This window comes from Silurus meridionalis, chromosome 13 (genome assembly GCF_014805685.1).
Source record: "Silurus meridionalis isolate SWU-2019-XX chromosome 13, ASM1480568v1, whole genome shotgun sequence".
Classification (NCBI taxonomy): Eukaryota; Metazoa; Chordata; class Actinopteri; order Siluriformes; family Siluridae; genus Silurus; species Silurus meridionalis.
Genome location: NC_060896.1, coordinates 11596117 through 11618171, shown reverse-complemented (window position 1 = coordinate 11618171; position 22055 = coordinate 11596117). Strand labels below are relative to the sequence as shown.

The 22055-nt window shown below is 36.5% G+C and overlaps 1 protein-coding gene across 4 annotated transcripts in view; it reads left to right on the top strand.

Moving 5' to 3' along the window:
- The first annotated feature begins 8227 nt into the window (after positions 1 to 8227).
- Positions 8228 to 22055, top strand: part of mgat4c (mgat4 family member C) — a 132663-nt gene continuing 118835 nt past the window's right edge. For 3 of the 4 annotated variants that reach the window (XM_046863833.1, XM_046863832.1, XM_046863831.1), the window contains exon 1: positions 8257 to 8602. Coding sequence is in view for 1 of the 4 variants with exons in the window: in XM_046863830.1 (XP_046719786.1) it covers positions 8557 to 8602 (46 nt within the window). In the remaining 3 variants the exon portion in view is untranslated. The other variant, XM_046863830.1, reaches the window with a different exon arrangement.

Below are 22055 nucleotides of genomic sequence, written 5' to 3'. Positions count from 1 at the left end.
GTGGTGGCTGATGCTGAAAAGATTCTCAATTGTATCAACCCCTGCTTAAAAATATGGTTATAATATGAATTGTAATGGTTTTTTTTGAACCTGTAATGGTCCCAGTAGGCCTCCACTGGTCTTTTTTTTTTATTCTGTTTGTGCCATGTTATGTGTAGGGACCAAATGAACACCATTGTGCAATGCATAGAAAACATGTCGGTATTTACTAGACACCAGTAGGGACCATTAAACATTAATAAACACAGATTCAATTATTGGTTTTATTTTTTCTTTGTGTGTGTTTGTTTTTATGACAGTGATTTAATAATTTGCACAAACACAATAACTACCTAATATAAACAATAAGGGAATGTTTTTTAATGGTTAAATGGTTTAGATTGTATGTAATGCTATTTGTAGTAAAACCATTTCATTTTATGTAATTTAGAATGATAACTCAGATATTTAAATTCATGCAAATGAAGAAAAAAAAGCTCAAATAAAATACTGAACTAAGATGTCTTTTTTATGTAGTTGTCAGTGTATGCATGATGCAGCAGGAGGTGCAATACCACTTTCAGGGTTAACTTTTAATTATTTCTGTTCACATATGTGATTATTAGTTTCACTGTTTTTCTTATAAGTATTCAAAATATTCTGACAATCCCATATTTGCGGATTACATATCCCATAATCCCCAGCCCATGATCCTGTCACATAATTATCAATCATGAACATAAACAAACATGATGCTTGTTCAAAGATCTCTAGATTACTGATTGTGTTGGCTAGATGTGTTCACAATCACCCACACTATAAATCACTAAAAATAACTCAGCAAAACAAACCATCTTTGCAAAATCTTGTTCCAACATTGCACTTGTCAATTTTACTTAGCCTTTGGCTTTCTATGGTTTTGCTTCATTGTTTTGACCCTGCCTGTTTCTTGTTTTCTTATTTATCTTGCTTACTTTTATGCAGGTTTGCCAATGGCCTTGCCTAACGCCTGTCTATTGTTCTGAGTATCGACCAGCCCTTTTGTTTTCTTTGACTGGGTGGATTTTCATAAAATCCATAACTAGCACCTGCGTATGCTTGGTCTCATACATTACATACATAAAATGGTGTATACGAATTTTATACAAGTGAAAGTAGAATTGTTTAGTGCTTTTTTTATATTACAAATTGCACACGCACCTGTGCGCACACACACACACACACACACACACACACACACACACACATACAGTACTGTGTAAAAGCAAAAAATGCTGTAAGAATGTAGGAACTAAGAATGCTTTCATATATTTTAATTGTTTATTAAAGAATAAAGTAAACAAACAGAAGAAAGATATTAACAATATTTGGTACTACGCTATGATTTTCAATTCTTATACTTGCATGGGATATAGGATCAGAGTCAGGTGTATGATTAATTAATTATACAATGGGGGTGTTTTAATGATCACCAATTTCATATGTAGGTTGAAACACAGTCATTAGGTGAAACAGAAACAGCTGTGTAGGAGGATTAAAAACTGAGTGAGGAACAGCCAAACTCTGCAACTAAGGTGAGGTTGGTTGAGACAGTTTCATGTCACAGGTCATACCGCATGGTAAGACTGAGCACAGCAGCAAGGCACAAGGTAGTTATAATGCATCAGCAAGGGCTCTCCTAGACCAAGATTTCAAAGCAGACTGGGGTTTTAAGATGTGCTGTTCAAGCTATTTCGAAGAAGCACAAAAAAAATGGGCAATTTTAAGTATAGTAGACACATGAAAGACACATCACTTTCCTTTCACATCATATGTACATCAGTGCCATCAGCAAAGAACTGGCAGAAAAAAGTGAGACCCAGGTATATCTACTTTTTGGAGAAGTCTGGCTAGAAGTGGTCTTCATGGAAGAATTGTGGCCAAAGATTCATACTACGGATGTGGAAACAAAGTTAATTGACTCAGCTATGCACCAGGACAAATGGAACTAGGGTAAAGAAAAATGCAAGCCTATATATTTGACTGTAGCAAAAAGCAAGTTGTTTGCCAAAGGGCTGGAGAGTGGTACAATATTGTGTTTCTGCAGGCAACAGTAAAGCATGGTGGCTGTTTTCTGCATGTTTGGGGCTGCATTTCTGCAAGTGGAGTTGGAGATTTTTTAGGATTGTTGGTGTCCTTTATGCTGTGAAATACAGGCAATTGGGAGGCAATTGATTGGCCCAAAATGTATTCTGCAACAGGAAAACAACCACAAACATACAGCCAATTCAATTAAGGACCACCTTCAATGTAGACTGATGTTTACAACATTATCAAGTCTGTCTGGCATTACATGAAGAGACAGAAGAATTGACAGCATTAACTTCTTTAGCAATTTGAGCTACAGAAGCTCATTTGTTGGATCAGATAACACTGCCCATAATCCTGCCACCATTTCAACACTGTTTCTTCCTTGAACCACTCTTGACAGATACTTACCACTGCAGACTGGAAACATCCCTTACACCCACCTCAAATCCTTACGCTTGCGCATTTTTCCTGCTTCTAACACATCAACAGTAAGGACAAAATGTTCACTTGCTGCCCAAAATATACCACCCACAAACAGGTGCCATTAGGAAGAGATAATTTGTCAGGAAACCACCAGCCATGCCTGCCCTCTACACTCAGCACACTCGCAGCGCCTCGCCTCTATTCTAATCACCTTCACCTGTTTCTAATCTACACCCTTCCTTTATAAGGCCCCTGTTCTCACTCACTTACCGTCCGATCTACTGTTCATTCAGGCGATCATCCCTGGACTACCCGTGTTTTGGAGTACAGTAAAACCCAGTTGGACGAGCATAATTCAATCTTGAAAATTGCCCTAATTTTGGAACTAATTTTCCCCGTAAGAATGAATGTAAAAGTGATTTAATCCGTTCCGCAACTTAATTCGATCGCTTATTTCTGCACTTAAAAGTATTTGCAGCCTATTTTAACAAACAAATACACCGCAAATTACCGTAATGTAAACATCATTTAACACTTACCTATGTGGTAGTGGATGATTGCGAGTGTGAGATGCACACCACGCTAGTAACCTTCTTGGTTTTAATGGTAATTCTATTTACTTTCTTTTTCCCAGCACCATCACTGGTTTTCTTGGAAAACATTTTTCCAGATTTCTAGTGAAATTAAAATATAACACTAAAAAAAGTTACGTTTTTGCTGCACTGAACAACGAGTGATGCTACCCTCAGCCGAACGTGGGATACCGACAGCATGAGTTTGCTCGTACCTTTGAAATTTGCTTGCAAAATAGGGTAAAATTTTGTGAGCAAGGTTGCTCGTTTCTCCGTTTGCTCGTACTATTAGTTGCTCATACAATAGGTTTTTACTGTATACCTGTTTTTTGGTGCATGCTTCTACCTTGACTTCTGTCTGTTTCCCAAGGCTAATAAATGTCCTGTCTGTATTTTGGTTTTCGACTCTTGATCCTAGCATGACATAATTAGTGTTCATAATGTTATAAGGTCATAATGTTATGCCTTTTCTGTGTTTTCTTGTTTATATATGTAAACATGCTAAATGGCAAAAAACATACAAGAATTCAACAGTAAATGTTTGGAAGAGTATTCTTGTACAGATTAGTTCAAATTGGACATTTTTGGCTCTAACAGAAGAATTTATGTAACACATAGGACAGAACAGTAGATGTTACACACCCACAGTCAAACATGGAGGTGGAATCTTAATAGTTTTAGGTTCTTTTTAAGCATGGAATGTTGCAGAAATATTCAGAGAGAAAGAAAAACTAAACCAAATTGCAACCATTCCATACTTCAGCACCATGCAATTCCTTCTGTAGTCAAGTCAAGTCAAGTTTATTTCTATAGTTCTTTTCACAAAAGTGAAAAACTAGGGCACTATTAGGGCAACTAGGGCAAATTCGAATAAACTTTTCAATATAACAATATAATGACCCGACGCCTACGTCCTAGCTTTGTAAGTGTTATTTGGAGTGAAAACAGTTGGTTTGACTGTTATCCATTATGGAATGGCCTGCCCAGTCACCGCACCTAAATCCTACTTAACTGCTCTGGGATGAACTGGATCGTAAGATCAGAAAGGAATACTCAACTACACAACACCTTTTTTTTTTTTTTTTTACAAAGTTTTGCAAGAGGCAAAGTATTTCAGCTTAATATTTGGAGAAACTAACTGTCCAAAAGCCAAGAGGGTTTAAAGCTGTCATTAATGCTAAGAGAGGATTTTTCAGTAAAAATATAGTTTAACATCTGTACAATTATAAAAGAAGAAACATGCATGTGTCTCTCAAAGACAACTAAAGACTTTCTAAACTTTACATAACATACATACCAGTAGATACATAGTTTTAATATTATTGTAGTGTAGTCCAGGTGTAAAAATCAACATCTATTAGATTGCAACAGTGTTTACCTGTTAAACCTAACATTCTTTTGTTTAATTTGGTTATGCTTTTGGGTAATGCAAAAATATACAGTGTAATAACACAAAAGAGCCTGAATTATGTGTAATACTTTATTACACGTAAAATATAAAATCTGAAAATAAGAAATGCACTGTAACTGTAACTGTAACTTATCTGGTTTGAAAAAAGATAAACTACTCTAAGTGGTGTTGGCATTTAAAGATCTCTAGACATGATAGATTTTTTTTCTTTCTCTCCTTTTTTCACATAGCCTACATTTTAGCAATGTGTTCTATATGGATAGAAAATGGAACAGCATTTTCCAAACATTTTTCAAACCATGTCCTTTTCCTCAGGGTTTAAATTAAGATGTAGGTGATGTAGGACCTCTGCTTCTTTCATGATTGGTGACAATGAAGGTTAATATTATATGGAACTTTTATCTCTAATATCATGTAAATATAATTAGACATTCAGATTTGCCTAAGGGCTTAGTTTAACTGACAACAAACAGACTACATGGTCAGACCATTAATTTTCTCTTTGAGTTTGCATTTGATTTTATGTTTGTTCAACAAGAATTGGAAGGTGAGAGGATGCCTGAGGAATGGAGAAGGAGTGTGCTGGTACCAACTTTTAAGAATAAGAGAGATGTGCAGACCTGCAGTATATACAGGGGAATAAAGTTGATCAGTCACACCATGAATTTATGGGAAAGAGTTGTGGAAGCCAGGCTGTGAGAAGAGGTGACCATCTGTGAGTATGGTTTCATGCAGAGGAAGAGCACCACAGATGCATTATTTGCTTTAAGAATGTTGATGGAGAAGTATAAAGAAGGTCAGAAGGAGTTGCATTGTGTGTTTGTGGATTTAGAGGACGCATATGACAGGGTGCTTAGAGAGAAGTTGTGGTATTGTATGAGGAAGTCTAGTGTGTCAGAGAAGTATGTGAGGGTGGTGCAGGACATGTATGAGGACAGTGTGACAGCAGTGAAGTGTGCAGTAGGAACGACAAATTGGTTCAAGGTGGAGGTTGGACTGCATCAAGTATCGGCTCTGAGATCTTTCCTGTTTGCAGTGCTGATGGACAGGTTGACGGACGAGGTCAGACATGAGTCTCGATGGACTTTGATGTTTACGGATAATATTGTGATTTGTGGTGAGACTAGGGAGCAGTTTGACAAGAGCCTGGAGAGCTGGAGGTATGTGCTGGAGAGAAGGGGAATGAAAGTCAGTAGGATTAAGACAGAGTACATGTATGAGAATGAGAGGGAGGGCAATGGAGTAGTGCGGTTGCAGGGAGAAGAGGTGATGAAGGTGAATGAAATGTAGGTACCTGGGATCAACAGTGCAAAGTAATGGAGATTGTGTTAGAGAAGTAAAGAAAAAAGTGCAGGCAGGGTGGAGTGGGTGGAGAAGAGTGGCAGGAGTTATCTGAGGACAGAGAAGTATGCAGACAGATGATCCGCTGTGGCAACCCCTAACAGGAGCAGCCAGAAAAAGTTTTATTTTATGTAGGCTTTTAAAAGTGTCAAGGTATTATAGATTGTTTAAAGACAATTATCCATGATACAGTAAACACATCAATGGCTTCTCTTATCTTCCAAAATCTTGTTAAACAACCTGGTCAAAAACTCCACTGGCATCTGTCCTAAACATATCCATGCTTTTACCGGTATGTTATCTGGTCCAACCAACTTTCCACTCTTCATCCTCTTAATCGCTGCTCTCACTTCCTCCTTACTAATCCTATCCACTTCCTGCTTCACCATCTCCACACCATTCAACCCACTTTCCCTCATTTTCCTCATTTATCAGCTGCTCAAAATACTCCCTCCATCTTCTCAACACACTCTCCTCACTAGTCAACACATTTCCATCTCCATCCTTTATTGCTCTAACTTGCAGTACATCCTTCTCAGCTCGGTCCCTCTGCCTGGCTAATCAATATAAATCCTTTTCTCTTACCTTAGTGTCCAACTTCTCATACAGCTTCCCATATGCCTTTTCCTTGGCTTTCACCACATCCTTCTTTACGTGCTGCCGCATCTTCTTGTACTCCTGCCTACTTTTCTCATCACTCTGCTGATCCCAATTCTGTTTTGTCAACCTCTTTCTCCTTTTGCTCTCCTGCACTTTTATGTTCCACCACCATGTCTCTTTGTCTTCCTTTCTATTTACAAATGTCACACCAAGTACCTTTCTAGCTATTTCTAGCTATGTAATGTAGTATGCATCTTTATCTCAGCTCAAAAGTCCTGAAGTCTTAAACAGGAAAGTAGGTTTCTTAAAGTGCTCTGTACCAAGTGAAATGTATCATTGCTTTATAGACTTTGCTTTTTCTGGATCAGAATTAATGCAAAAATCGAGATTAATTTCGCAAACTGGTACAGATCATTTTCACTATTTAGTGACCACCAGCTTGACCAGTTAAACACTTTAAGTTTACAGTTGAGGGTGTTTATTTAAATTGAGTTGTATAGCAATTAAAAAAAAACAGAAATAGTCATAAAGAATTTGCAATCTTCAGTGAGAAAGCTAGAGGTAACAGTAGCAAGGGAAAAACTCCCTGAGAAGAGATCAGAAACCTTGAGAAAACCCAACTCAAAAGGGAACTCATCCTATTCTGGGCAAGCCTCGATAGTAACATTTTGTATCATTATTCATCTAAAAATGTATGCTGTAAAGGAGTATACACTCCTGAGCAAAAAAATGGGCCAAGCCCCAAAAGGCAAATATTAAGCTTTTAATGGTCTTAACCACAAATCATTGCTTAAAAATTAACAAGAATTAAACAAATGCACCCCGAGGCCACCTGTACCACCATTTGCAAAAAGAGTTTTTTTCTTTTATTATTTTCTTGTGTGTGTGTGTGTGTGTGTGTGTGTGTGTGTGTGTGTGTGTGTGTGTGTGTGTGGAGGGGTGTGTGGGGTGGGGCTTTCTTTTATATACACATATGTATATATGTGAATGAAAGTTATTTTATATAGTCTTCTTGTATAAGTTAAATCTATATAATTATTGCAGATTTTCTCAACAATAATACAATTAAAAAGCTTTTAAAAGACCTTTACAACATTTTGCCATTTTGTGATTGTTTTATTTTTTGGCCTAGGAGTGTAATTTTTGGCCTAGGAGTGTGTTTTCAAGATGATCAGTATGAACATTGTGGTCTTCATGAATTAAGTCTACAGCACTGATGTTACTAAGCTAACTGATGTTAGTTAATCACTGCTTTCAGAAATCTTCAGGGTATCAAGTTGGACCATCCACAAATGAGTCAGAATTACTGAAATATCTTTAATATGGTTATTTGTATTTAGTATTTGCTGCTATTCGATTCAAATAATCCAAATTTATTTAAGCTATGTACTCATTTTAAGCTTAAAATAGTCTTATTTTAAGTATTTATTTTATGAAAGAACCACAATGATTGTACATGCTAATAGCGTAAGAAAAATACAAGCATGAAATAAGTAATAATATCCAGAATGGCACTATATTTGGTTTATTGGAATCTTCTAATTGGAAATACTAAACTTCAGTTGAGTATTTTCACTTGCTAAGACTTATGCATTATGTGCAGAAGTAGAAGAGGTATCCGGATAAATCAGTAGGTTAGGATTTCTAAGAAAGTGACAGTAGTCATCACTTTAGCTACAGTATGCATTACTATTAACCATTTACAAGCATAATTGCACACAACATTGTTACATAAATTTTATTTATTTTTTATAAAGAAAATCTGTGTGAGATTAGTGTTCTTTAAAGGCAGCTGAATGGTAGTGGCTGCTCAGGCATTGTGGCTGCTGTATTGTCTCAGTCAGCAGCAGGCTGTAAGGAACAAGCCCACCACCATAACACACTCCTATTACAACATGTAGTCTGTCACGTGCGGGTTTTTATTCTGCATTCCTACTCGAAACGCTCGAGCTGCTGTTGTTGCATTTTGGGTTGTTGTTGTTATTGTTTTTTCAGGATGTCGGTGTAGCACAGGAAAGGGAGGTGGGAGACCGGGACCAAATTTCTCCGCGTGATTTATTGACGTTTGGTCGATCGCTGCTGAAGCATCTTTTTTATCTGCTGCTGTCTGCCTCAGGAAGCGCACAGACCAAAAAAACGCACGAGCGGGGAAGTTAAAACATGCCAGTCCCGATTTCTCCCGAAATCTCAACGAGCTGCTTGGACGGTAAGAGCGACACTTACTTTACAGTGAAATGCTTTACGTTATAATCAGTGCACGGTGGGATTTCCGTGTAGTTTTTGCTCCAGACCGACTCGCGATATTCAGCTGTAAAGGCAGTCCAAATAATCCACATGCATCTAGTGCACGGCTGCAGCGCTTGAATCTGTTCCAACTGATTTATTATTATATTTTTAATTCTCTAAAAATCGCAGATTTCATGTTTGCATGTGTTTCAGAAGGAACAGGCGTTTCTCTGGCATTTCCTATGACTTAAACAGTATGTGCACATAAACAGTCGACATATGCATTAAGAAAACGAGACCTCACTACTTCAATACAGCTCGGTTTGCACGCGAAATATTGATTATACCTATTTTTTTAAATCGAGTTAGTCCAGGGTGATGCACAGTTTTTGTTTTGGGATGTTAAACCGGACTATATGGATGAGTCATACAGAACTCTGTAGAGAAGCTTTTATTTCTGTGACTTTAACTCAGGCTTGTCATAACTAATGCATTACTGTTCCATAATAAGATGAGAATCAGTTTTTTTTAATAACTAAACTAAAACATGGTCTACCTGTAGCTGCTTATTAACTCAAATGTCTTTTGAGTTTTTGATGAGCTCGTGAAACTAATGAAAGCAGGCATCAGACCATGGAAATTGGCTTGAGAAGTACTCCCCTGGGTCTGTCATGGTCCTGATAACACTAAACAGTGTTCACTGTAAAAAAAAGTTTTATTTTTAGACAGTTTGACATGTTCTTCACCCTTGGAGTGTTCTATAGAAGTGCTTCCCCTTGTGGTAACTCGTTGCAATGTTAACTATTTTAAATATATATATATATATATATATATATATATATATATATATATATATATATATATATATATATATATATATATATATATATATATATATATATATATATATATATATATATATATATATATATATATATTCAGTAGATTTTATTGATCTCATTCATTTTCACCTAGACCTTTTTCTATTATAAGTCCATTTCTGGATGCTTACGTTAGAAGAATATGGAAAAAGCTATTTAAATATGGACTCTTCATATGTCTGTATATTTTCATGCAATACATTTTGCTGTATTACTGTATGTAGACTAAAATGAATTCCTTTAAATGTTTATAAAGCTTGTTTTTTTATATCTTGAATATCTTGGTCAGGAGGGATATCAGGTTTGCAACAACAAAAACCATTTAACAATCAGTAAAATACTTGTTTTAATGGCACCAGCAGTTCACAGTTCTCTTTTGTGTATTTGTTTTGCACTCTAAAGCGGTGACAGAGAGACATCACGACAACACATAATACCATGACACATAAAGAGAGTCACTGTTAGTGTAAGTAGAACCTAGCTTAAAAAAAAATAATATTTCAGATGCACTATTACTAATTAGCTGGTTAGGAGCAGATGGACTAACGGCAGCTAATGAACACAGCATTTCTCAGCATGCTAACTGAAGTGGTGTTGGCTTTAATAATCTCCAAATAAGATCGTTATTATTTAAAAAAGATAATTGTTAGTCAAACTGCTAGATGGACAGAGGGATAAATAAGTGGAGGTAGTAAAGGTTGCTTGAGTATGAATATGAATATGAGTAGTATGATGGCATAAATTCAAATTCTTTAAGAATCAAGAGTGCGGTACATTACTATGGCAAGCACCAGAAGTACTCTTAGCCAGCCAAATTTATAAAGCATAAATGAATCTTTACATTACGTATGTGCCTATAAGAATAGTATTTAAAATGTGATCATGCTTTCATGAAAAGCATGTGGAAACAAAATGCATAATTAAGGTTTATTACAAAGCTTCACTCAGCTCTGTGTTGTCCAGAGGTGAAGTGAAGACCATCAAATCCACTGAGGGCAGCTTTCATTATAAGAAGACAGGGACATGCTGTACCTTTTGCTTTTGCCCTTGCCCTGTCCCAGACAGCTGGAATTTGGATGTCAGAGTTGAGAATGTGAAATGTACTCTGCTGGAAGCTTTGCTCCTGCAGGAATGAAAAATGTGCAAGACCTTTACATGAATGTAGAATATTAAAAGCATCAAGAAGATCTGTGCCTTTGCAATGGTATTGTGATTTAAAAATTCAATAATATGTGGCTTTTTTCTTCTTTCAATTAGACACATTTGTAATCTATTACAATACATAAGACCCTGACATGCTTTTAGCCTTGGCCTCCTCCAAACAGTTGCTCTGATACCTCATGCACATCTTCGCATTAGTGCCTTTTGTTAAAGAGAGTGAATAGAGTCAGACTTAAAAAAATGTAAGAAAAAATCATTATTTGACGGGCAGTAACACAAGGAAACGTAGCATCACAACGCACTGTTATTAATAAGGTGACAGTAAATAAAATGGAACATGCTGGCCAAGGTGAACCACCATATCTGCTATTGCATCAACATGGATCATTGATTTCCTCTTTATATGTTAAGAAACCACCGCCAGAATAGTTGTTATTCTGCTATTAACCTATACATAGCGCACTTTCTGGTTATGACATCGGAAATTATGAAATTGCTTTCTTGAGCAGCTTTTTTTTCCGTCACTCTTTTTCGAGCAAGTGATTTAACAAGGGCAAGGTGGTGTCTGCTTGCGTGGGAGTTCTGCTGTAGCGCTGCTGGTGTGATGCTTGCAAAAGCCCTAATTGTGTCTGTCTTCCTCTCAGTAAATGGCGAAATTACCTTTTCCACAGGGCTCTCGACGTAGGTGAATTGAATTTTCCCTGCATGAGGAAGCAGTTTAAAGAGCCACAGTTTTTTGGCAGCATGAGGTTTGATGAATGCAAGCAGAGATGATGGAAGGAAGAGTCACGGTGCAGTCATGAGGGAGAGGGAGGTGGGAGAGATCTGGGCCATCTGTTAGACTTTGCGAATAATATTTTTATCTTATAATTTTTTTAAATAAAAATAACACTAAACAATTGCATGAACATGTTTATAGGTTTTTTATTTTCTTATATTACAAACTTAGCTGCAAGTAAGTTCTTGACCTCAGTCTCATTGCATAAGCTGAGCAGGTGTAGCATGATGAGGTGGTATAGAATTATTAGTTGTGTGATTAGATATACCAGCACAACCCTTAACCTCTTGAGGCTGTCTGAAATTGCATTCACTATAACCTGATAAGCGTATTCTTTTAATATTTATAGAGTGATACTCATTATTTTTTCTGTGTATAACAAGTGGTGACTAAATAAAGGAGTCAAAATGAAACCTAATTTTGACATCCCTTTTTTATGCCCTAATGCAGATATGGAATAAAAACCTATTCTGTTTATGCATTGACCCCTTTTTAATGGTTGCTACCTGGCCGAGCCATTCCTCTTATAAGGAATCCTTGCACACTATACTATGTTAATATTCCCAATGTGTCACATGTGCTCACAATCTTAGGTCATATATTTAAACCCCATGGCCATATACAGCGCATATGCATCAACAATGCGTGCAACAATATTTTTTTTGAGCTTGTTTCTCTTTATTCTTCAATTACTCTACAATTATAGGTCAACTTTACCCCAATACATGCAAAATCTTTACATTTATATACTATTATATTCTTCAAAGTATTTGTACAAGCCTAGTCATAGCCTGTATAGCAGTGTGTTTTGGTGTATGCCACAAAAGTTGTCACACATGTACGATTTAAAAACTTCTAAGATTCAACCAGCTTGTCGAGATATGCTCCCCTGCAGACTTTGTAGCTCTCTCCAACCTCTGACCATCCTAAAAAATGAGAAATCTCAGCTCTATCCACTTTGTCACACTATGTGACAAAGGCACATCATAATGTGATCCGGAAAAACGGATTTTTCTTCAATCCGTTTGGAAGCAGTGCTAGAACATCAATTTTTTATGACAAAATGCTGCTTTGGACAAATAAATTGTTTGGAATTAACATATTTTTTGTTCTAATTGGATACAAATACACGTGTAAAAAAGGAGCTTTTTTTGAAGGGAAGGTAGCAAACAGGTTGAGGTCTACTAGGAATGGAGAAAAACTTGTGTACGATGGGCAAGCATTATAAGTTATATATGAAGATCTTGGGATAAAAACCATGTTTATTAACGCAATAAAACAAGCTAGATTTTTTAGCAAAAGAAATACAGGAATGGGATTAAAATATGTCCTGCAGACTTCGTTATGAACTTGAGCTGAGGTTGAGGGAGTGTCAGAGCCAAAAATCACAAACCATGCTGATTCTTCTATCTCTGTTTTTTTTTTCTAGTAATTTTGAGAGCATACAGTAGTAGTTGGATTCGTTTAAACAACAAACAAACAAACAAATACTAATAATGTTTATGAAAACAAATAATTAAAATACAGCTATTTGAAGCATTAAAGATATACAGATATATGAATTACATTGCACCCTAACAAAAAATAGCCATAAGCTGTTGACTTGTATAGGCAAATTATTTTTTTATTTGACTAATTTATTAATCTGGCAGCAACAGCAACATCACTCCCTATAGTTGTACAAGGTTATGTACCATATGCTTTTTTATTTTAACACAGCATAATGAACACTGTGACTTTACTGGAGTATTTCTTTCTGTGTCAGCCATTGTTTGTTTCTGTGCTGGGGTATTTTATGGAAGGTGTAGGTTTATTGTAGGTGTGCAATTAATATATGGCATTCAACCTTCAATGTATATTTTACAAGGTGAGGGAGGCGAGATTGAGATGGTTTGGACATTTGCAGAGAAGGAACATGAGTTATATTGGTAGAAGAATGCTGAGGATGGAGCCACCAGGAAGGAGGAAAAGAGGAAGGCCAAGGAGGAGGTTCATGGATGTGATGAGGGAAGACATGCAGGTAGTTGGTGTGAAAGAGGCAGATGTAGAGGACAGGGTGGTATGGAGACGGATGATCCGCTGTGGCGACCCCTAATGGGAGCAGCCGAAAGACGAAGAAGAAAGAACCTTCTATGTATATTTTATTCATTGTTTCGTGGAGATTTCCACACAGTGACCTGGCAGCAGTCTCTTGCATTCTAACTACGACAGCTTGCCTATTTTGACGTACATTAATTCCTTGTATTCCACTCTCCAGCTTATGGCCTGCTCAAATGAGCTTTCCTTATACAAAAAACATTCAGTGTTACATTTATGCCCTTTGAGATTTAGCCAGTAGGAGCACACATTCAGAAACCTTTTAGTTGCAACCTGCTCTCAGTTTCCTGACCGATACTATTCTATAGAGACATTAGTAGGAGATTATTAACTCTGCTGTTCAGGTAAGGATAGGGAAAACGGAATAGCTTAATGTTCTAACAAAAAAAACATTACAGCCGTTTTATTAATGTCACAAAAGCGATCTGCCGTACAGGGATTATGAGGTTGTACTCCGATCTGGATGAAAACACAGCAGAGTACGATATCCAGTTGCAGACAGCCTGTCAACTCTTAGCAGCTTTCTTTTTCTGAAAAAGTTCTTAATGAAATATACATCAATCAGAGCGAGAGGAAGAACAAAGACAAAACTGTGTGTTTGTCAGAGGAGGTTATGGAAATGCTTAATTATTAAAGGGCTTTCTATCATGCTGCAGCTGTTTAGGATGCAATTCCATTTCAGATGTTTGGGAAATACAATGCGTAATACTTGCATTCCTGATGTGGATGCGAATAGGTGAGTGTTAGAGAGCAAGCGTTACCTGCATTGGAGCTTGCTTGAATATCTCCTGACAACCTAACAAGGACTAAGACTTGCCTGCCTTCCCATGGCACTGTCATTCACAGTTCGAGCGATGGAAATAATTGGCAATGAAATCTATTCCCCCATGATGTGGGCTGCATCGGTTCATTTTTCTTTTTCTTTAGTGCATTATTGGCACTGTTATATATCTCAGTGTATTTATAGCTCAGTCATGATCACATCCTGTGTGTTCGTTTATATTAGGAAAAGCTGACATGTCACTTGGGCTGTTGGCCTAAATGGTGCATACCAGAAATAAGCGTTATGTGGGTTGATGTCATTCTCAGAGTTTTTGCGTAATTGACTTCTCACCACCTCCACCCTACTTGACACATAATTATTTTTTTTATTTGATAGCTTGTTGACTGATCTTCTGGGTTTCTGACACTACTTCTTGTGGCCAGTCATGATAATTAGCTTCGGTTCAGACCCTTGGTCAGGATGTAGAGGTCCCAATGCGGTGTGTTGAAGGGCGGTGTCTTTAAACCAAGCTGCATGTGCAAGAGAGAGAAATCTAAACCAGTATGAAAATAAGCTTAGAGGATCAGAGAGGAACACTGGGAGAGTGAAACAGGGATAGACAGAGAAAGAGAAGAAGGAGCATAGAGAATGTCAGCTGTTTGTTTCAAGGTAAATCTACTAAATAAAATTCATGCAGCTTGTCTTACATTCTTCCTCTCACACCTGTGCCTTGGCATCTTCCTCTGTAAGTTACGTATGTATAAACTGTATTGCTGCAGCATTGCTATACTTTTCTTCGGTGATCCACACCACATTTTTCCTTCTCCTACTTTCATTGTCTCTAAGTCCTGTTAATGTGGTCATGAGCACAGAAATCAGGATGGGGCTGTTGGCATGTGCGAGTATTGCAGACATATTAGCTTTTTTTGTGTGTGCTCACAGGAGGAAACCTTACACAGGAGTTAAAATGAACACATTATCAGGAAATGTGCTGCTATATTTTGTCAAATAAGCCATTTTAGTTCTCTTTAGAACTTGAGTGTGTGCCAGTTGCTCAGCATAGTGAAATTTTTATAATGATATATGATTCGATTTCACCCATAAACCTATTAATTCTCTATATTAGCACCTAAAATGGAAATTAATTAGTATCTATAAAGCCATTTGGAAAAGATTTAACTATCAAGGTCTTATGGGGATATATACAAAAAGTAGTTGGAAGAATGTCTACTATACTTGTGGGAGAACAGCGGGGTCTAAGAAGGTCAAACTGAGCATAATAGATTTTGTTGTAGAAATAATGTCCTACTTATACGCGCTGACATGAAACATATTAGTTTTGTTGTACTTAAAAATATTTGTATTAATTATCCCCGGCATAATTAGGTGTTATTGACGGATTCACATTGTTAGCCACTATCAATATTTGTTAGATAAATTTATTTAGTGATGTGCATGTAATTAATATTTGGGTTGCATAAATTTCATACTGTATTTCGAACTAGGGTTTTGTGTTCACATGACTATATAGTATGAAAACGAACACATAAATCTCTATTTGATGTCAGGAAAAAAAAATCTGTTTTACCCTTGTATGTGTTCAGAGTGTTAAATTAATTATGGTGATCAGTGATACCTAAATGTTTGCACCATCTTTTCCCTCATTTGCTTTCACTATCAGTTCCTAAACACCAATCAGATTTTCCCTATTAAATGGCAGCTACTAACTTAGGAAGGTGAAGACAAGCATGTCTCTTCTGAGACACTAAGATGCTGATAGCATGCTTTCAAAGTTCGGCTCACAGGGCAGCAAGTCATTAAAAATGATCTCTACCAGTTTTTCATTTGAACTTGTGATCTACCAATGAAAAGACAAATGCTTTTCGATTGTGTTACTCAAAAGTCTGCTCAAACCATCTTTTAAACCCGCTATTGCTCTCGTTGGAGATTTAAAAAAAATTTTTTTATATTTGTAGCCTGCTGCATTTTTCCTTTCTTTTCCTTCATTTTCTAGTTTGTTTCATACGCACATTTAAGCTTGACACTGGAGGAATATTTATGCAATTGCATAGCTGATTTTTCAGTAGTGATGCTCATGGAAAACCAGAACAATATGGTGTACGTTTACTTTCCCACAATCTTGCGTTGACATTTCTTTTTACTCTCCTGTGTTTAGAAATTCATCCAGATTCATTATTCAGTATCTCCCATGTTTTACCAATATAACAAGAGGTCGACTGATTGATCGTCTGGCCGATTAATCAGGCCATTTTTTAATTTATTGGCATTGACAGATTGTGCTGCAAATTAGGCCAATTATTAGGCCGGTTAAATCTGACACCAAACCGTGCAAGCATAATGCTGATTTTGGAGAGAAAATGAAAATAACATATGGAGAGAGAATGAAAATAACATATGGAGAGAGTATGAGAGTATTTTTTAGGACCTATATTGTTAATGACCCTTCAAACAGCTGTTTAGGCTAATGGTGGGCACAGGTAGAAAAACTTGATAACCAGTGCACTGATTGCAGAGGCTTGTGTTGTTCAATAAATGTTTAATTTAAGCAATTTTCTGTATCATATTTTATTAATTGAGAATTAGATTTAATGGCATGAAGGGGAAAAAAAGAAAATTGGCCAAACATATTGGGCAAAAAAATCGGCAGAATTTCTGAATTTTGGCATCGGTCAGAGAAAAACTCATATTGGTTAACTGCTAGATAACTATATGTTTGTACTTTAGCTTCATTACTAAAACTTGTTAAAAAATAAGTGTGTGACACATTCAGGATGAATTCCAGGTGACTGGCATGTAATCACTACACTGATTTAGTGAGGTCATATACCAAGGCCAGCAAAATAAAAGCTAAACTATGAACTCATTCAATCAAACCAATTATGAAATTCTGAATTATTTATCCACTTCATGAACTAATTAAGTTAAGGCCCAATAAAAAAAATCTGACCTGTGTGCTAATCCTTTCTTTGTCCCAGGAGATAGGAGGAGTAAATGCAATTTTTGGACCAATGTGCATTGTAAAATTGCACCGCACTGGCAGATTTCAAATGTCACACCCAGTGTTGTGCAGTCAGCACAGGTGTGTTCACTGCTGACCACAAAAATAGCACCCGAACAAAAATACAAAAGTGGCTTATGTCCAATCAAATTCCCAATACAATGGCATACTACCTCCAAGTTATACGCTTGAGAAAGATAGCATATCATGCTTGCTTTGAACATTCAGTTCAGTTTATTTCTATCTTAAGGTGCAAAATAGATATGTTTATTTATACAAATTGATTAGTTTTGCACCCACAATATGAATTAGTCTGAAAATCACTTTGAGTGTGGAGATTGCATATGCAAAATACAGAAGACTATGCCTAAATGGGTAGGTATATTCAATTATATTCTATTTTGTTATTTTATGTAAAATTAGACTTAGACACACTTTATTGATCCTGTGAGGGAAATTATTGTGTTACAACAGCAGGTTACACAAACAGTGGTGGGAGGGGGGAATATAATTAAATAATTGTAACTTATATTAATAAAAACAATATTGAAAGATGATGCTAGATAAAAGAGTGCAACAGGCAATTTAAAAAGAAAGAAAAAGAATAAAATGTGCCAATTGTCAGTGTATGTGTGCATAAAGTGACAGTGAATAATGGGATGTGTATATCAGTTGCAATTAACATCTATTACATATTGGTGAGTCTTTGTACAGTGCAATGGCATACGGTAGGAATTGTTTCCTGAACCATTCTTTGTGACAGCGAAGCTGAATCAGTTTGTTGGACAATGAACTCTGCTGCCTCTGTATGGGATCATGTAGTGGGTGGGATCGATTTTCCATGATTGACAGGAGATTGTTCAGTGACCTGTTGTCCCTCAGTGTCTCCAATCCGTCCAGTTTGTGTCCAATTATGTATTCGGGCTTGCAGATGATTTTATTGAGAAGTTTTACACTTTAGTGTCTCAAAAGAATAAGAATGGTTTTCAGTTATTATCTACTATTTCCACTATAAATTTGCTTTCACCTTAAGTTGCGGGTAATGCTTTCATTAAAGATGGCAAATAGCAACCAGATCCAAAAAGCACTTAGCGCTGTCAAAAGCACACAGAAGGTCAGGCGATTTACAAAAAGGATATCCGAGGCAAAAATCACAAAAACCAAGAGGATAAAAAGAAGTCATGGTACATCATTTGTAGAGCAGAGCTGAGCAGATACTTCATAGCAAGTTCAAAGTTTTTACTAATAGGTTGTGTGGATGACTAAAGTTAGGTGCGCTGTTTAAGAAATCAGGAGAACATCAGCGTTTCAATGTGTGATTGTGTGACTGGGTGTTCTATTCCTTGGCTGGATTTTAAAAGACCCTGGTGTGTTCTGGAAAACAAAGTACAGTGCCATTGACATGGCAATTTGCTCCATGGGCATGCATACAGTGTTAAGAGTATTTAATGTGCAGTATCTCTATTAACAAAATTGTCAGATTGTCAGATATTGCAAAACTTTAATGGATCAAGAACACACAAAGTCCTCAATTACTGTACTTATTACAGGGGTCTTTAGCCTTTTGTAAATCATGTGTTAATTTTGTTTTAAAAATATTTTATTAGAACAACATTAAAAAAAGAAATTTCAACTTAATCCAACAGATTGTCTGTCAGTGCTGAGAGCTTAGTTTCAGATGCTGAAGCAGTTTTGAAGCCTTCATTGACTCATTAGATAATGTATCTCTGCATATAAAACACATGAGCTTTGGAGCATGTGAACTGCCAAAAGTGACTGAACCATATTTCAGATACCAGCCATCATATTTTTATTTGAAAACTGCTCACTCTTTTTCACTTTTACTTATCTGTTTTCATTGTCTCTCAATTATCACCTCATACACTAAATAAACTTTTGAAGCATGTTTGATTAACACTTAACAAGTGTGGAAGTGATGTTTTCTGAAATCGTTCTGTATGTAAATTGAAATAGTGTCTCTTAAAGTGCAAAGCACACAATAAATAATGCAGTGTCATATCTAGAGACATTTTCTCTCAAACATTCTTGCAACCCTGTAGCAACTCTTCCACAGCCCGGTATTGGGTTGCGATCCAGTAGTTGGGTACATATATAAATAGAAAATGACTTATTGTGAATTAGATTAATGCAATTAATAAAAAATATTCCAGCAATAAAAGCCAGGAGACTAGTGACCAATTTAAAGATTTTCTTTTCTCGACCAAAAAAATTGTATAAGAGAAAATTAGTGATAAAAATGGTATGAATCCAAAATATCTATAAAGAGGATACAGTATATCCACTATAGGCTCTCTTAAGTACAGTGCAATACATCACTTTTGTGCTGCAAAAGTGCAAACGAAAGAGGGTTACAGAAACGAAGAAAAATAGTACACAACAACTTTACTCTTAATTGGACAGCATGGGAAAGGTCCTGGACAGATGCATGCTATTCCCTGGTGGTATGCGATGTCTGCTCTAGTCTCCAGTCTCTGAAAAGACAGAGCCATTGCAGTTTGATAATCCTGTGTGTCTGCTTATAGCAGCTCCTATTACCCCATTGAATTGTGTTGAGTCAAAATTACAGTGTTTGCTGTTCTTGTCAGTTATGTTGCTGCCTTATTAGCACAGTAGGTAGTACATCAGTCTCATAATCGAAAGGTTGTGAGTTTGTTTTTCATACAGGACAAAGGAGGTTTGAAAAATTTGCATCTTTGGTTTAGTTGTACATGAAATTCTCAGAGTGCTGAAGTGCTTAGTGGTTGAATTTCAGATTGGAAGGTTCAAATCCCAGTGCTGCCAATCTGCCATATAACCCTCAACTGCTCAGTTGTATAAATGAGATAAATGTCAGTTGCTTATGAAAAGCGCATCTGTAGCATCCGTCTTACATTCCTTTGTACACTGCAGGATCCCTAGATGCAAGCTGTGGAATGTACATCAGAACAACAGTTCATGTTGGTATATTTTAACAGGACTGACTAAATAAATGGGTTCAGATCTTGTGTCCGAAAGTCATAAGGCCATTTAGAACCTCTTGCGCTACAACATACACACATGTTAAAAATGTGCAAAGTAATTATCACCTAACTGTTTAACATGCACAATTAATTCTCCACCATATGCCAGTCTCCTGTTTATTGTCCATTGCTGCTGCAGCACCTACTCTTTGCAATCACACACGCAATTTAACTTTGCAATTTCTACAAAGTAAAAACTCTATGGCAAAGATTCTTGTGCAATTTTCTTTTGTTTCTCCACTGCATGTTCCCTCAATCTGTTTTTTTATAATGCTTGCTTTCTATCTTGACTGACTGCTGCATCTGTCAATAACCACTTAGCAAGATTTGTTTTGTGTCTGCTGTTGAGGCATGATGACATTCAACTTATTTCAGCTGGTGTATGATGTGTACAATGTACAGTTTTTGTCACCTGACACAAAAGTGGCACCTGACACCCACAGTGCTGACTAAAATACTGTGACTGGATTATTAGCAGCCCACAAAAATCATATTCAAAATATTCATTGAACTATGATCCATTAATTATGTTTTGTTATTTCTTTTACATGAATGTTTAAATGACACAATTGTGTCATTCGAGCAAAAGTAACTTGACTATGAGCTACAATATCAAAATAGTTTGCTGGTAATGGATTTTTCTATACATGATACTGTAACAAGTAGATCTGTTATTATTAGTAGATCTTATTATTATTATTATTGTACATATATCAAAAAGTCATTTGATTTAGTGAATCTTGGTTATGGTGGATTCAGAGCATATCAGGGAGACACCAGGAGCAAGGCATATTCCATTTACTGCAAACACACACACACAAGTGAGCATTCAAAAACTCCAACAATACAGACTAGCCAAAACACCTGCCATTATGTTTTGATGTTGTAAGGTGGATAGAAACATGAACACCCAAAGAAAGATCATGCATAACACTGGGAGAACATGAGAAATTCTGGATAGACTGAACACTGGACCACAGAGCTGTGACACAAACAATTTCTACTATGATACCATGCCAACAACTATCACAGCCCAGTCTCACGGCATTTTGTTAAAAAGTCGAAATGCAATCTACTGATTCATGTTCATTCATTTCCTCTTTTATTCTTATCACTGAGGACGACTTTCTATGTAATGTATTTCAAAGGAAGTATTTTTGGTGCCTCCACCAATGTTTTTTTTTGCCACTATATACTACAGACGCTGTATTGTTTTTGTCTCGTTTGTTATTGATTTTTTAATCTTCAAGCACTATTACTCAACATTTAAGCTGGAGATTTTTTCCTTGTTTTTATTGCTTTATATCCAGTGAACTACTCACTATTAAAAAACACCATCAGTGGTTCCTTCCAGTCAAAATACAGTACATTTTCCCCCGGTTAATTAAGGAGACTGTGTTAATTAGAGACAAACACATTTATCACTGTATAACCCCAACCCTTCCCCTTCCCCTACCTTTTCCCCCTTATTCTCTGATAAAAATGGGAAAAAAAGATTACCTTTGGAATTTTTGTCAGAATTACCCATGATCCTCTGCCTCGGTTGCTATGGAGATGGAGCTGGATGGAGGCAGTCGTGCTGAGTTACACGAAAAAAGAGGGTAATTTGTGTCCATTAACACGAATCAATAGGTTAAAATCCGTGACTATATAACTAAATGCCATGAGACTGTGTTGATTATTTAACCCTCTTTCACTCTTTTCATGTTCGAAG